This window comes from Pempheris klunzingeri, chromosome 5 (assembly GCF_042242105.1).
Source record: "Pempheris klunzingeri isolate RE-2024b chromosome 5, fPemKlu1.hap1, whole genome shotgun sequence".
Taxonomy (NCBI): Eukaryota; Metazoa; Chordata; class Actinopteri; order Acropomatiformes; family Pempheridae; genus Pempheris; species Pempheris klunzingeri.
Window position 1 is genome coordinate 18,019,209 of NC_092016.1, and position 17,158 is coordinate 18,036,366.

At 43.1% G+C, this 17,158-nt stretch overlaps 1 protein-coding gene across 1 annotated transcript; it reads left to right on the top strand.

Annotated features, from left to right (window-relative positions):
- The first annotated feature begins 13,779 nt into the window (after nucleotides 1-13,779).
- On the top strand, nucleotides 13,780-16,122 carry fjx1 (four-jointed box kinase 1). The gene has a single exon (XM_070831190.1). It carries the CDS (start codon nucleotides 14,140-14,142, stop codon nucleotides 15,421-15,423), a length of 1,284 nt encoding a protein of 427 aa, XP_070687291.1. The 5' UTR covers nucleotides 13,780-14,139; the 3' UTR covers nucleotides 15,424-16,122.
- The last annotated feature ends 1,036 nt before the right edge of the window (nucleotides 16,123-17,158 follow it).

Consider the following 17,158-nt stretch of genomic DNA (forward strand, 5'->3'; position numbering starts at 1 on the left):
CCTGTTTTTTGATGATTTGACGATTTTAGTCTTTATGCTAAGCTAAGCTAATCAGATCTGACTCCAGCTACATATCTACTGTGAGTGGTATCAATCCTCACATCTAACTCCTGCCAAGAAAGCGAATAAGCACATTTTGCACAATTGTCAGACTAGTCCAAACATGCAAGAATGTACAGAAACACAGTAAATCATAAGACTGTTGAGCCTGATGAGCCTTTTCTAATCCCTTTTATCAGACTAATACTATGTTCTGTTATGTATTCATATACTTACTCTACATATACATACATATAGTAGAACTGACACAATTATGTTTCTTATAACACTGAAAATGTTTGTTATTCTGCAAATCAAATAGCAGAGAAAATCAGTTTAGACAGTTTCAGCCTTGATTGCATCTCTTGTAGTCCTGAAGACTTAAACAACAGAAAGGTAAAGTGGTTCTTCCTACAACAAGTGTTGCTGGAGTTTTGACCCAGAGCAGGCAAATAGCCAGTGAAAACACAGTTACTCAAGATACTTTTTTTAACAAGGGTTGTTATTTTGAATGATCTCCTGGGTGTGTTTTATTTCAGTTGGATACAGCACTGGAATTAATTCATTTGTTGTTCTTTGCCCACTGAGATACCGAGCTGCATGCAAGAGCTAACGGGGAATACAGATCAAACGACTCTGAGCAGGAGAATCAAATATCCAGGGAAGTTTCTTGAAACAGCAGGACATAGACGGGGTCCCTCTGTGGTCTGTGTATGGGTTTTTGGTGGGGAAACTGAAAAACAGACTTTCTGAAGTCAAGAGCTTTTATGAAGAAAATAGAGGAATGAAGGTGGGGATACAGAGGGAGAGAGTGGGGAAAAAAGGAGAATCAAGAAAGAAAGGGGGGGAAAGGAAATAATGTGTGCCTTGCTGAGCCTTCTCTCCACCTTTCATCACCTCTCTTCTGTTTGTCCAGATGCCTAATGGTTTATTATGTGAAACCCAAGGCTTTTAGCTTGATGTGGACACTGGTTTAGTATTTTCAGAGAGACTCCGGCTGCAGTCTACTCTGTCAGAAGAGTAGAAGAGTAGACTGCATACATATATTTTTTATTACATACAAAGAAAAAGTGTACAGCTTTGGTATATTTTCAAAATTCTAATTATTTGGTTTATATAGCTTAAAAAGTTAAAAAGACTTCCACAAAGAGCATCCAAAGTGGTTCTGTCATAGATTTGGGCAGGGAGTTGTAGCAGTAGAGAAGATGAAGGCAAAGTTAAGTTTGTGCATCTCTAAAGCCCCACAGTTACATTATTCTACACTCTGATCCTACTCAAACAAAAAAACACCTCAAGTATTACAGATAAAAACCCAAAGAGGGGTCAAAATACCAGTTTAGAAAATGTATATTATATTGTTATATTGTTAACATTTTGTCGTAGCTCATAGCAGCCTAATTAGTTGATTTGTAAATCCTGTGTTGCTTTTCATTTTACGCTCAGCCTCACACTTAAGCAATATTTCTTGCAATTTTGTGTGAACCCACTGTTGCACACAGTTTTTCTGAAGAATTCCAAATTATTCACGTAGTAGGGAGAAGTATTTTCTCATGACCCTCAGATCATGCTCATCCTGAGCTGCATTATAGAAGCTTCTCAGTTGGCACCACAATGACTGCGGTTGGTCAAAGAGAATGGGCCCCCTGCCCACAGCGCACAGTAGAATCTCATTAGCAAGTACATGAAGGAAGCAGTCCAGTGGGGGCACAGCAAATTACCTGGGAGCTATTATACTTAATGATATCCACTGTTGGCTACACATTTGGTACAGAAGTTGTTTTTTCAGAGGTTATTTGTAAAACTAAATCCCAAAATGTTGTGTGATCGGCTCATTATTAATAGCTTTAACTTGTTTGTGTTTGAGATCCTCGAATCCTCACAGGGTCAGACAAAATGAAGGTGTCTGACTAAGGAGCCATGTGGTTTTAATATGAAGGGAAGCTAATCATGGCAGCCCATTTCTATGGTTACACAGTGGACACAGGGTAAACAGGAGCGCTGTTTTTTTTCCAACAGTTAATGGTCTCCCTCTATCATGGCACAACCTGCCATCTCCATTAGGTGCACTGGATGGAAAGTAGGCAGCCTGCTTCACAGGTAAGAAAGATGCCTGCAGCAGCTTTTTAGGGAAAGCCGGCGACAACTGTTGCCAGGAGCACAGCGCCATGACGAGGTGCAGTTTAGTAACTTAATAGTGCAGGACAGTGTCAAACTGGATGCCAAATATGCTCTCATTTATGTGCCGCACGCTGAAGAGAACACTCCACTTACGAAGACAGCTTGTTTTTATGAGCTCTTTTAAGGTTAACTACTCTCCCTGCCAATGTGTTTATGCATAATTATCTGTCCCTAAAGAGGACCAGGGCTCTGTCTGTCCCTTTTTCCTCGCGGCTCTTCCCTCATTACACACATGCAGTTAAAGAGAGGCATTAAATGACACAATATGAAAGAGAGAATGAGGCCAAATTAGCCTGAATATACTGAAAGATACCCAGTGCACATCTGAGTGTGCTTTAGGATATGTGCCTGAACTAGCTGACCCTGTTTACATGAAGCCCATTCCCTTGCATGCTTATAATCATCATTTTGACATTTCGTATAAGCCTATAGGTATGTCATACTATATTAAGTTAGATACAGTGCCTCGAGAATTGCATTTCACATTATTGCCACTGCCCATTCAATTCCAGATACTTCAAAGCATTCTCAGTGATTGAAACGCATATTATACTCTAGTAATCAAGCCAGAAACATCTAACATAGTTTTGGCTCACATGGACCCACTTAAGCTTTTCAAGTCACACTCCAAATTGACCCTGCCTGGCTTTGATTTACCTCAATCTATAAGTCAGGTCAAATACATTTACACATTACTTTGTGTGAAGCTCTAAATCTGTCCTCCTGAGCCTCCACCCAGTAAAGCTATGCAGCTATGGCTGCCCTGGCTGGAAATGACAAAGACTTGGATTTCACATCCTATTACACCCTGTTAATCCCACAGCAAAAGGTCCATCTGCAGGAGACTGCAACAGCGGGGACGCACATTAAAGTAAAGATTATTATAGCAGCCTCAAGGACGTCTATAGATAGGATGCTAGATATACGGTACACATATCTGAGCATACGCACATGCATATGTGACCTGGTGAGCTCCACATCCAGCATGCAGCATGAACTCTTCCATATGTACCTCCAGGAAGATGCAACACAGTCAAGTCAGTCTCGATTGCATGTTTAATGTTAGACGTCTCCAAGAACTGTAAAGTGAAATGTGGGCTTTTTTTTCTCAAAACATAGTTGATCCTTAAAAGACAAACAAAAAACTTTATCCACATTACAGCATATTCAAAATATCCGTAGACCCTTACTTTCCTTGTAAATCCATGCACAGCCAAATGTAAAATCAGCCAGCATTTTCAAATTCTACAAACATTACAACACATATTCCTTTGATCTATTGAATATTTTGCAATAAAACAAGGCTCTCTCCGCTTGAAAATAAATTGGAGGCTGGCTGCGATTCAACAAGCTCACCTTCTCTTTCAATAATGTGAGTGTGATTTGTCTCAGAATAGTCTTTCTGGTCTCTCTCTCGTCCAAATGACCCTCATCATAAATCTCGTCTAGCCCATCGAAGTTTATAGGGAGACCGGCTGTGAGGTCTAAAACAGGATCTACAAAACTCTAAAAATTAAACTGTTGAAGGCGGAAGAACGACTGAGCTGGTAGCAGTTGCACCGGAAGCTCCTTGAGTTTTTGCTGACCGAGCACCCTACTTGAAAGACGCATCCTCGCTGGAATAAGAAAATGCCACTTTTATAAAGGAAACCTCAGAAGGACATGGAAGGAGACAGAGAGGGAAAGTATGGTATGTGGGAGGGATGTGGAGACTTTCCAACTTCTCTGGGTTCCAACAGGGAGTCACAAGGTCTCCGACTTGAGACACAGTGTCCTGCAGAAGTGCTCTGCTTTTGTTTTTTAGACAATCGCATTTCCTTCCCTTGATCCGTGTTTGTCATTAAGTGACCCTCGTCATGTCACAGCTACTGAAGATTAGCCACACGGCCAATGAAACTGTCTCGCGCGACCGTATTTGTTTTGATCTGCCATGGCAACTAGGTTTCTGTTTGGGTCATCTTTCTTTTTTTTTTTTTTTTAATCCTCTTCCTGTCACCGCATGCAGTTGAACACCACGGCTGTGCCATTGTGGTGACAATAATTTGGTCAGAGAGATATAGGGGCGGTGGGAGAAAGAAAGAAAATGTTTGTCTGAGTGAGGTCAGTGTGAGAGAACAGAATTGGAACCTCTGAGCTCCTTTAAAGCGGAAAAACAGCCACCCAAAGCCCATTAACACGAACCCAACATTTTACAGCACATCACCTCTGTGCTCTGATTCTCTTGCTCCTCTCCAACTTTGCTGCTTTGAGAGCAGTTTCCCCTCTCTGAGCTCTGTGTGTTTTGTTATTCGTTTCTATTGGTTATAGCTCTTGAGGAGTCTCCAGACAGGAGTCAGTGATCTCAACGTGTTCTCAGTGACATAAGTGGCATTTTGCGTGAGGAATGGAACACTTGACGGGAGGAATTCACAGTTTTATACAGCAGAGCTCCTTAATGAGGCTTAACGTGGAAAACAAACACGAGAGAGATCATGCTCATTGTGCAGGATGTCAGGCTGTAGGGTGCGTACGTGGAGCTCCACCCTCTTGATAGTTGATCTGTTGTGTGTATTTATAATCACATTAATTTTGGATTTAGTTATGTGGGTGGGTTTGTTGCTCTGTAGCCATCATAACAACAGGGGATCCAGGGTGGTATCCTTTTCTGCTGTGCCAAATATTAAGCATGACCGTGTAGCATGCCTTGGTGCAATTAAATGGGATATGCTCCAGGGAAAAAGTCAGTGAAAAATTGAGATCATGTGTACTAAGTAAATAATAACATAGAATATGTATTAGGGAATGGAACTATGTAATTGTTATGGAATTAAAGTCATAAATAATATGATTTCCACAGAAATCTCTGAGATTAGCCCACGTACTGCATACCCATGGCTATGAGAAACTCAAATACACTGGTGTAAGTCTAACATATGCTGTTACAATAAAAGTTCATATGAGTAACTTCAATAGCTGACTCACATTTATCAAACTACCTACTTATCTGATGCTATTATATTATGTAAATCAAAAGATAAATCAAACACACTTTTATTGATTTTGACTGTCTTTGACCTGCATTCAAGGTGTGTATGGCCCTGTAATGTCTTTCCTTTTTTCAGATAAATGCATCCTATTTTGTTTCTCATTAATATGTAAAGCACTGGATCCACAGGTTATAGTTCAGGGGCTAATAAATTAAGTTGACCAGAAATAGTCATGTATGATATAATACACAGTACAATAGATACATTCACTGCCTGTCTCTGTTGCTGAAGCCTATAGTCTTTCTCTCTAGTGGTCTTCCCTATGAGACAGAGACTAATAGGATAGAGATTATATGTGCACAGCAGCCTCTTGTGGCCAAACGTGGAAATGCACGTGTTTAGGAATGTGGGCAAAGGTCCTGACCGCACAGCAAACCGCAAAGCAATGCATATGTCATGGCAGTCTCAGTAAATAGGAGGTTTAAAGCACCCAAGACATCCTGGGTTGGTTTGTGGTGGAGAGGGAAAGACTGTGTGCTTTCTATGCAGCCTAATGTAACATATTTTTCTTTTTGGGCTCTATTTTTCCAAGTGATCCCTTAAGGTATAACAGTAAGTAACTATGACATGTCACACAGATCATGTAAAATCTGAGAATCTAAAATTTTATCATCTCTCAAAGGAGACATCAAATGTCAAGACCTTTGGCAAAGCAGTATACTTGACATCAATGCAAGCCAAAATATATATTTACAAAATATTCTGCCATGTTAGAGTCCCCTGTCCCTGTTCTGAAATAGGCCCATATAATGTAGAATGTCTAGACTTGTAAATTATGAAGGGAGAGAGGTATGTGTGTGGACATGTATTACTCACGTTATGGGGACATAAATCACATTGTGGGGACTTGCACTACTTTTGAGGACAGAGCACAAGTCCCCATGATGTGTATCATTCAATTTTAAGGAGAAGACATGGTTTAAGGTTAGGGTAAGGTTAGGTTTAGGCTAAGGTTTAGACAAGTAGTGGTTAGGGGTTAGACCAAGTCTCCAGCAAATGAATGTAAGTCAAAGTAAAGTCCTCTGAAGTGGAAACATGACTGTGACATGTGAGAGAGTGTGCATAAAATACAGTGACAGACATAGAGAGCAAGTGAGCAATTAACTTAAAAAAACCCATCAGAACATAAAACAAGAACAGAGGGCGGAAGCTCTTTTAAATTAACATTTTCAGAAAAATTAAAATGCACTCCCGCTATCAACATTATTGGCTGTGCACAAAGATAAAGTTAATTTCAAAAACCCTTTGATCCTCTCCACAGATCCTTGGCTTTCATTCCAAACTTGCACACGAAAAAAAAAAAAATCGCAATGTTGAAAGGCCTGGACTAAATTAGTAGAATGTCAATTAGAGGATCACCTATCTAGGATTCATCCTTCAGTAACAGAACTCAAAACTTCAACAACAAAAAAGTAAAAAATAATCTGATCTCTGATCAAAACATCAACATCAAAACATTATTCCAAGAGTTCACCAGTAATAGCAACTGGGTCCCAAGTAACAGATAAATCTTCCCGATTGCTGAGGATGTGATTCTGTCTCTAATAAATTTGCCTTACAGAGCTGTTGCATCATGCATGGTTCATGCTGATGTCTAACCTTGCATGACATAAGCAGCTGAAGATAGAACACGCCACAGTACGTAGCATCGACAGAGACTGTGGAGACATTCGCCTTTAGATGTATTTCGCCCTCTCATCAGTGACTCAAATGTTCTTGTGAGAGTAAATGGGCAGAGAGACTCTCTAAGCATGACCATTTTAGATGGCATGAGTGGTTTGTCTTCTTAATCCTGCAAACTGACTCATGAACATGAAATGTGTTGTAAGCTAAGAAATCAAAAATATAGATTTTAAGTGTATGGGAGTGTTGTTGTTTATCCTCTGTTCTTAAACCTGACTCCCTCTAGAGGGAGTCAGAGTCTACAAATCCATGAAATATCTTTCAAAACAGCCATGAGGTGAATGTGAAGTAGCCTTTGAAGACTAAGAACAGGCCTGGTGTGAAAGAAACGGTATGTCTTTTTTTTTTTTTCTTCTTGGAACTTACAGAAACCTGTACAAATCGAAGTGAGGAGAAAGAAAAAGATAACTCTGTAATGCAGCACATCACTTTCCAGGATTTAACATGAAGTACATCCCATCGTTCCGACTTCCATCTGTCGTGGAACATATTGATTTGCTATTGTAAGCAGCGAAGTGGAATCAAAATGTCCACGGCGAGACTCTCAGTGGGAGAGGAATGTAAGTAGTAGGCATCGGACTGCAACAGGGCACCGTAACTAATCACTCTGATGCCATTATATTTGGTATTTATATTCCCACAGCTGGGTTAGGGCTGGCTGTTTGATCAGTTCTCCACTCCCTTCTTTTATCAGCAAAGAGCCACTGCCACCACGTTAAATTATTCAATTGGGGCTGCTTTGTTGTTAATAGCAGTGATCATTCTTCCTTAAATGGCAGATGTATGCGCCGACAGCCAACAGTGATACAAACCTGTCCTGAGGGACACAAATCTATCAGCAGTGAGCGTCTACATGCCACATTAGAGATTCCAGGCACCAGTGAAGCATCGGCAAGTAAAATACACTCAACATCAAGGCCTATGGAAAAGGCTCTTTCCACAAGGCCACAGCCATAAATGATCAAACCCCCACTCTATAGCTGACTTCAGTGAAATAAAGCCGGCAACAAATGGCCAGAGAGTTTGCCTCCTCTCTGAGATTTTAAATGATGGAAAAGCCTCTCTTACATACTTGTGCTGATTTTAGGCCCAGAAAGACAAGCAGGATGTTGTTATTTGTGCAGCGCAGTTCAGAGAAATGAACAAAGATTAAAAGATAAGAGTAAAGGGATTATTCCTGATTTAGACACGCTGTGCCAAGAACACGAAAAGTTTTACAAAAGTAGACAATTCTTTGAATGAAGTTGCACTATCTTTACATTCAAGAGTCCGCCAACTCAAACAGTCTACATTACGCTGCTAATTTGGAGTGAGAGACTACGTAACAAAGTTTTTATGTATTTTTCTGGTGGTTGCCTGGAGTTCTTCCCCATGTGGCTTGTTTGTTTACCCTACCCCCACCAGGTCCCTGTCAACACTACCAGCATCACGGGGAGGGAAAGGTCACGATGCCAAGGGGTCATTCATGTGCCTTTTCCTTCCTCCAGGAGGAAGAAAGAGGTTAAATTAACAGAAAAAAAAAATCAGATGCCGTCTGGATAAGAGTTTTTATTTTAAGATATAATCTAAAGCGTAATGAAGTGTTGTAGCCAATGCTCTATATTTGGGCATGTCTACCAATTATATCTAGATGTGTAACATCTGATTAACTTCCTGCATGTGCTATCACACTGTGAGCTACTCTGTCAGTGTATTGCATTTCTTTTTTCGACTAATGTCCAGCTTACATCTCCGCAGCATTTAAAGCTTTGAAGTGCCAGAACTAAACGAAAGCACGAAGAAGAAAGCTCGTACTACAGTTTCTCATCAATTTGCATGTGTTTACAGTATTCCCCATATGCCAAATAAATATTAATATGGCACTGGCACAGGCCTGTTAATGTATATTTAGACTGTAAATGTATCCTTGTGAAATATGGACTTTATTCTCACCATTAGCGTCGTGCTCTGCAGAGCAAAAATGCCCCCAAGTCAATTTAGCCTCGTAGTTAAGAGCACTGTACAATAGCTAAGCATGACGCAGAAAGAAGAAAGAATGTCTTATCCGGAGATTTGATTAAAATTAATCACGGTGATATGCACATCTCCATACATCTGTTCAAAAGAATGTGGCTGAATTCCCTCTACTCTCTGTCTGAGCTTCTGCCATATGCTGAAAAGGCTGAATGTTTTTTACTAGTGGTTGCTTAAACTAGTTTGAAATCTGGAGAGGGCAGGGAGGGCTTCAGAAAGAGGATGCATGTAAACCGCAGCACTCCTCCCTCCCACATACACAGGATTCATTCCAGTGTGATATGATGAGAGCGAGCACCTCTCGCTGTTCGCCCATTAAACTTGAAGCTGCTAAATGTTTCGCTGAAATGCTAGGAGGACATTCAACCACCATCTCTAATCTTAACTGGCCGTGTGACCCCTGCCAGAGCTGGAGCAAAACCATATCACACGACGCATTTCATCTGAAAAACCACACCAAGGCTTTGAATGTCATGACTTTCCTAATAATGATCAGATGTTCTTAAGCTCTTCCTTTAGTCAATTTAAAGGCGAACCTCGCCACAAAGCACTGAACACCCTTGAGTCAATAAGCCAGTTAGCAGAAGGGAAAGTAAAAAGAATTCAATTCTTGACTTATTTAATGGGGGATTTAGCGTGGCAGGTCAGGGGGTGTAATCCTGGAGATTGGACACTGATTCTCTAATCGAGTGGCTCGACAGTACATCTCCTTCCTCCCCTCCCGATCTCACTCTTGTAAAAGGGTCTCCCTTGTGTAGCGCTGAATTTCAATGGCCCACTCCTATGCTGGTTCAAAACCACACTCGTTAAACTGCTGCTGCATAGAAACGCATGCATAGGAGATGGGAGTGTGGTACATCAATAAGCTAAGCTTCCTGCTCTTCCTCTATGGCTGAGAGAGTAATTCAGCATTCATTAACAGTAACTCATTCATCAGCAATTATCAACTGACCAGCCTTTGCTAAAAACCTTGGGCTTGTGTAGCAGGAAATTTGCAAAGGCAGGCTAATGAAACCGCAGTGAATGTTGGAAAAAGGCAGCAGTTTGGTGGCTGTGTGCCATGCTCAAGTCCCAGTGGTGCAGCAGATCTCTCAATGTAGCAACAGCTTCGGTTTGATTCTGCATAGGCTGCTTGTTTCTGCTCGCTGCCTCAGAGACCCTGGTTTCTTAAATAAAGCCAGCAGGGAGGCTGCTGTTGCTTGTAAAAAACTGCATCATCCTAAAAAAAAAAAAAACACTATGGTGGAGAATTACACTGTGTAACCTCAAGCAGCATCTGCCAGCTAAAAGAAGCCAAGAATGGGTGCTGACTGCAGGGTCCATTTTGTGCAATTTATGCACAATTCCAACGTGTTACTTAAGACAAGTGCTTAAGATTGTGCCTGTGTCACCAGCAGTTAAAAGAGATGTCTCATCTGTCTCTGGAGTATTTATTGTAATGGTACGTCTTCAAGTTTACTGCAGCCACTTTCTAGCATTTAGAGGAGAGAGAAGCACATGCTGGGCTTCTTGAACAGATGGCAAAATCCAACTTCCTGGATTCAAAGCAGGTATTGACAGTTCGGTGTGCATGCGTATTCACTGCTAGAATATTGAATAATATCACCAGCTCTCTTTTTTTATCACCTGCTCCAATCGTTTTATTTTCTCGTCTTTATCTTTAAATATGAGCGGATACACGTCAAAAGAACACGCATTCTTGCACACTCACACAGATATCTCCATCATACACATCAACCAGGAGGAGATGAATTCATCCCCATGGATGTCCCCCGCCCTGTCCCTGAATCCCTGAGCATGAGTAATTGTCAGGCCCTGTGAAATAATCGTAGCTTTCAACGTTAATGGAAGCCCTGCACATTCATTATTCAGTCCAGGAAACAGAGTGCTGCAAAGTGTCAAGGGACCTATGAGTTATTGCTCAGCGTGAACTAACCTTAGACTATGAGGGAAGTGACAGAGGTCCACTGCACTTTCTCCTCTGTCCCCATCCCTTCACGCCTCCTTTGCCTCCCTTTGTCCATCTGCACAGGCAGACCGGCACCACACAGAGAACCCGAGACTGCATCACAGCTGTGGCGTGGTCAGACGGCCACTGATGGGCGTACTGTGTGGCTGTGGACAGCATGACAGACGGTCTGGGCTCTCTTGTGTCACTGCAGCGCTTGACCACAGACAGCCATGGCTGGTGGAGGAAGGCTTTCCCTGTGTTACAGCCCTCCTGGGACTGCTGTGGGATTTACGAGGAAAGCAGAGTGAGGAATGTGGTGGGGGGGGGGGCTCAGAGGTTCGCTGACCTGCAGATAACACATGGCAAGAAACAGATAGGTTTGATATGAGAACATGCCCGCACTTGTGCTCCAGGAAAGGGACACCGCAAGCCGCGCTGCCACAGAATGAGCTGTTAAATGCAGTTACTCCATACTCCTAAAAAGCAACACACATCAGACAGAATTTCAGCAATGCACTTAAGCCTTCTTCATTTCCTATGTCTAGACCTTGGAACTCATGCTGTTACTCGGCTTTAAAATGAAAGTGAAGGGAAGCAGCTAGACCAAGGTGAGGCAGAACTTAAGAACAAGCAAAAAGATAACGTGGCATAGCCATTTACAGTGCACATTAATTCAAACGATCCTTTCTACAGACATCTACACTTGTTTGTATCTAGTAAGCCTACTTAGTATCCTTAACTACCTCCATTTCTGGGACACAGGCACAGCCTGCAATTTGCAAAGGCTAATTTGTTTTAAAACAGCTCTTAACACCAGATGGGGAAAAAAACACCACCTCCACAAGGACCCACTCTTTTGTCTACCATGTTAGAAAAACATGCTCAGCCATGCTCCACTACACAAACCATTTCTTGAGATTCTAGGACTTGTAAATGCTTCTCTGCTTGTGCGCAACCCGGGGATTTTTCATTCCCTCTGCACAGCCACCGCTGTCAATTTGCATTGCAGAATCAAACACAGGCTGGGAATTGAACAAATTATTCCGCTGATGGAAAGAAAACCCCAAAACATCCAACTTGGCGAAGCAGAAGTGAAGGCTACATGAGCAATATGATTACATCAGAATCATTTCACCTGCCTGTGCACCAGAAGCTGTGTCCTGCCTCCTTCTGCATGTTGCTAGGTATCAGAAGATGTACTAGTGCGGATGGGTTTCATGTACTTCACTGTCTCTTGATGCTATAAAGCAGTACGAATATCAGCATGAAGATAACAGCTTCAGAGCTCCGGGCGTTTCAAACGTACATTAGTGGACCTCTAGTTTACTGGGTGTAATTGAGTATTCTTGTCTGCGGCTGCCTTTTCGACTCAGGCAATTTAGCATGCCAGTAAGTTGCTATAAAAATGACCCAATTAATTTGATTAGGAAACTAAGGTTCAAGATACAGAGTGTGAAAACATGAGTCGAATGGTAAAGAGTGTGAGGGGATGCTAATGAGAAATCATTTAATGAGGGAGATGTGTTTAAAGGGGCTTGTGTGCATGCATGTTACATTTGGTTTAACAAAAGCCTGGGACAAGGATGAAACAAGCAGTTCACTTCATTGTTCCCCCCGGGCGTTCATAGAAAAATGATCAAATTGAAACAATGCTTGTCTTTAGGAATACAAATTAGGAAAGTGAACTATTAAGAACTGAAACAAAGCATTTGTATCAAGTATGTTATGAGTGAGTAAACTGAAGACTGAAGCTCTTTTAAAAAAGCCAGTAAGCGGATCGTTGAGATTTTCTGTCAAAGTTTCATGTATTCTGAATATAATTGGAGCTGAATAAAAGAAATGGAGGAAAAATGTCTTTGCACCTGTATGTCTAAACAATATTCAATTAAAATCAAGGCAACTTTTACAGACAGACTTCTATGATTATTACTTTCACGCACAAAATGCACTTAACGTCTCACAGTAGATTGTTCAAAATGCTCATGAGGGTCTTGAAAATGAACCGAAATAAAAGTAATTACATTTAATATTTGGCTGCATTCATTTCCACTGAGGTCTGCGACTCACACACATCCTTTGCCAGGCCTTTACTACTGCAGCTATCGTCACTTCTTGCTTCTTTCAGGAGCTTTTTGCCCTCTGGTTATCAGCAGTGAGCCAAATGATTAGTTTTATAGCTATCAGGTGACTAAGATAGGTGTCAAGATTGTTTACAATCATAGTTTTGGATCATTGTTTTTTACAAAAATGGCAATAAGTCCTACATAGTTCACCCAGTATGGATGTGAACACCCAAAGCCATCCTTAAAGCTGAAAATCAGCATTTTAACCCCCAGAGTTATACATATATTACAGTTATCCATTGTGCTGCAGCACAGAGCCAAAATAATGGAAGAGACTGTGTGGATACTTCCCACTTAGTGCCTCCTGTGATCAATAACACATTGGTGGTGATCATATGTTTGAATAAAAAGGGTAAAATGTTTTGCACAAATTTGGGCAAACTCAGTTCAGACTCCCCCTCCAATCCATCCGTCTGCCTTTGCCTCATTGACACGGATATTGCGCCTGGTGCACCGGCAGGAAATAATTTGTTTAGAATGGTGACATTATTTTCAAAGTATTTCTGCCCTAGGTATTAATTATCATAATGGCTGCCTTTGCCAACACCACACAATCCTCTAACATCGCACACACACACACATACACACACACACACACACACAAAACACAGCGCGGTGCACTTGCTCCGCTCCTCTCTGAACCCTCCTTCCCACGATCCGCCCACCATCTCGGGACTGGAGTCACGTGTCTTACCGCCTAGTGTCTCTCTGCGAGCCTACACCACCACAAATCAAACTCACCCAGCGCCCGGTGCAGAGAGAGAGGAGGATGAGAGAGGGAGAGGTGTACGCGGACAAAAAGCCCCTCCGACGCCTGCGGGCTATAATGGAGAACGATCAATAGAGGATATTTGCCGTGGTGATCCGAAATGCTCTCTCTGTTCCCCGCAGAGGAGGGATACGACAAGGCATCTGAGCAGGATGGGAGATGAGAGTCAGACTGTTTCGGAGACCCTCTTCCTCCTGTGATCTCAGACGGTCCGCCAGTGAGCCGCGGGGCTCGGGTGGTGCACGGGACGCGGGGAGCACAGCTCGCAGCCGCTCCGACTCTACTGTGGGTTGAAGAAAATTGGATTCTGTGTCTTTTTATGCCCACTGGAGCTCTGTGGGAAGGGTGGTCTTAACCATGAGGGCTGTTTCGGCAAACTTCTTCGCTCTCCTTTTCCTGTGCGCCCTTGCAAGTGTTTTCTACGTGTGGAGCGCGCTGGAGAGCCGCTTGGAGCGACACAAACGGAGGTTCTCAGTACCGGGCGGGGGGTCCTTTCACCAAGGTCTCCCAGCGGACCTCTCCGCTAAAACTTTCCGGGTATTGCTCGCTGTCCCACCGGCACAAAGACCGCACTTGGGGGGCAGGCTTGAGGCGCACAACCACAGTGATCAAACTGTCTCTGCAGGAAGTCGAGATTACCATGTGAATGGGGATAACAAGAGGTCAGCGCGGCGGGAGGGCCCGGTCAAGTTAGGCTCCCCGGTGGAGGATGGGATATTTTGGAGTGAATGGCTGGAAGATCTCCTCCCTGCGGGCTTCACTGAGGAATACGCTCGGACTTGGCGAGAGAGAGCCAGGACACGCCGGATAGTGAAGCTGGAGCCGGGATGCGGCAGGATATCTAACCAGCTCGCCACTTTTGCGGATGGGACCAAAGCGTGTGTGCGTTACGGGATAAACGCGGATCAGGTGCAAGGGGAAACTTTGACATATTACCTTGCCAGTTTGCTCGGCATCACGAACCTGCCTCCTCTAGCGCTGTCCCAGCTGAGCAGCGACAGTGATCAGTGGGCGGCCGTGAGGACGCGGATAGATGGCTTACAGTGGAGCGATCGCGCCGTGGTTTCTCTCACCGAGTGGGTCTCCAACCTCACCGGGGTGGTCACACCTGCGCCGCTCCGACAGGAGAGCAGCGGGCTGCATCCTGTGCTCGAGGAGCTCCGGAGCAAGACGACGGCGGAGCTGCTGGAGCTCATGCAGTGGACCGACCTGATCATATTCGACTACCTGACCGCAAACTTTGACAGGCTCGTCAGCAATCTGTTCAGCTTGCAGTGGGACTCGCGCGTAATGGAGAGGGACACAAATAACCTCCTCAAAACACCCCGCGGTGACCTTGTGTTCATAGACAACGAGGCCGGACTCGTGCACGGCTTTCGGGTGTTGAACATGTGGGAGAAATACCACAATACGGTTCTGAGCTCCGTGTGTCTGTTCAGAAAAAGGACCACGCAGCGCGTGGCGGAGCTGCACAGGCGCAGAGACTCCAGGAAAAGGCTGCTGGAGCTCTACAGAGACAGCGAGCCTTTGTCTCTGGAACTGGGATTTCTCTCAGACGAGCATGCCGGTGTTCTCCAGGACAGGATAGACAGATTATACAAACACATTTTGCATTGCAAAGGGAAGTACAGTCAGTTGTGAACGTTCAGCACGCACAGGTGATGGATTTGTTGTCTGCACAGTATAATGAGCTCTGCAAATGCGACCGGCACACCTGTGCTAAACTGATGCGCATTACACAAAACTGTCTTGAATATCCAGCTGAACTACCTCTTGTGAATAGAATGTGTTGTTTACTTTACAAACAAGTAAATTTGACACGTTTGTAAGCTCCCTGCTGAGATTTTCACTATATGCCTCACAGAGAGGAATGATGAAGGCCAGTTTATCCTGTCTTACTTCTGCCCACTGATGCTCACCTTAGTAGGATTTATTGTAAAGAGTAGGCTATATTTGTGACGAGGGTATCATAATGCAGCCCTTCATGTGTGTGTTTGGATTCTTGCCTTGTGTCCAATGATCCTGACGACGAACTCCTAAGCCTTAAGATAAGTTGACTCTTGAATACTCTATTTCTGTTGACACCTGGCTCGTTTTTTACAGAAAATTCTTTGCACAGCACATCGTCATAGCAGCACCTGCACTCTTGTAACTGTGTTTGAATTGCATATTCAGCCTTAGAGTCACAGGTGTATCATATCCATTGTACATGTTGTAAGTATGTTGTAAATATTGTCTGCCAACCTGTTTTGGAAATTTGATGCGCCGCTAATTTAACATGCATTGTAACATTCCAAAATCTCTTGTCCTTTTTGATAAATACACTGTAATTTAATTTAACTCTTGTCGGACTATGTGTTTTGTATGCAGTTTGTACTAAACTGTCTTATTAGAGTGCATCAAATATTTACCGAGTCTGTGAGGAGCGCTCAGATTTTTCAAGCCTCTCCACTTGCCCATTACAGTGCTCTCATTGTGCTGTAGAAATATCTTGTACAGGCACACTGTTCCCCAGGAGCCATTCTGTCAGCCACAGGCACGCTACAACAGGAATCTCTAATCCTCTTTATAATCGCATCCAGAAAGATGAACTGAAGGAGACAACTGACATCATTTGACACCCATTGAAAAGGGGTTTACCGCTCCCTAACCGTATCAAAACTTCCTGCTTTTCAGAACCCAAAATATTCATCACTCTGCTAATATAAACATCCAACCTAAGGCCAGGGCTAGGCGGCTTATTGTTTCAAGCTGTTGTGCTGAAAACTAAGAAAAACTCCCTTTGCGGGTGTGTGTGTGTTGCAGAGAAGTCAAGCTTACAATAAATGAGTGCTTTTCTCTCAGAGGAGAGCCTTGTTTACAGTTTATTCAAAGGGTGAATTTGTGACTGTGAAAGGTATTCAAGAGAAAAAGTACAGTAGTGCCTGAAGGTCAGCTGTAAAATTTTGTCGCATACTGTATGCTTGCGCTTTGCATAACCACATCAGCCATTAATTTGACCATTTTGGAAGCATCCCCTCCCCATTAGTTCCACCACAGGCCCAGCTCTGTGTCTGATTTCTGGTTCTAGACTTACGAGCACATCAGAGGGAAAGCCGATGATCAAACTTTTGAAGGTCTAATTCGTTCCAGCCTCTCACTATTGCGCACCTCATCTGGTTTCTTTTACGTTTTTTGTTTTTTTTTACTATATGGCCAACTCCAGGTCGCACCACTCCTGTTGGGACATCTCCACAGAGCAGGACGAGTGCATTTTGTTCAAATGGTGTCTTGATTTGTACTCACATTTCATTTGAAGGCTTACAGCACGTGTGTCACTATGTGTGATTTATGCTTCTCCATGTTAGGTCACTACATAGAGGCAGAGAAGCAAAGC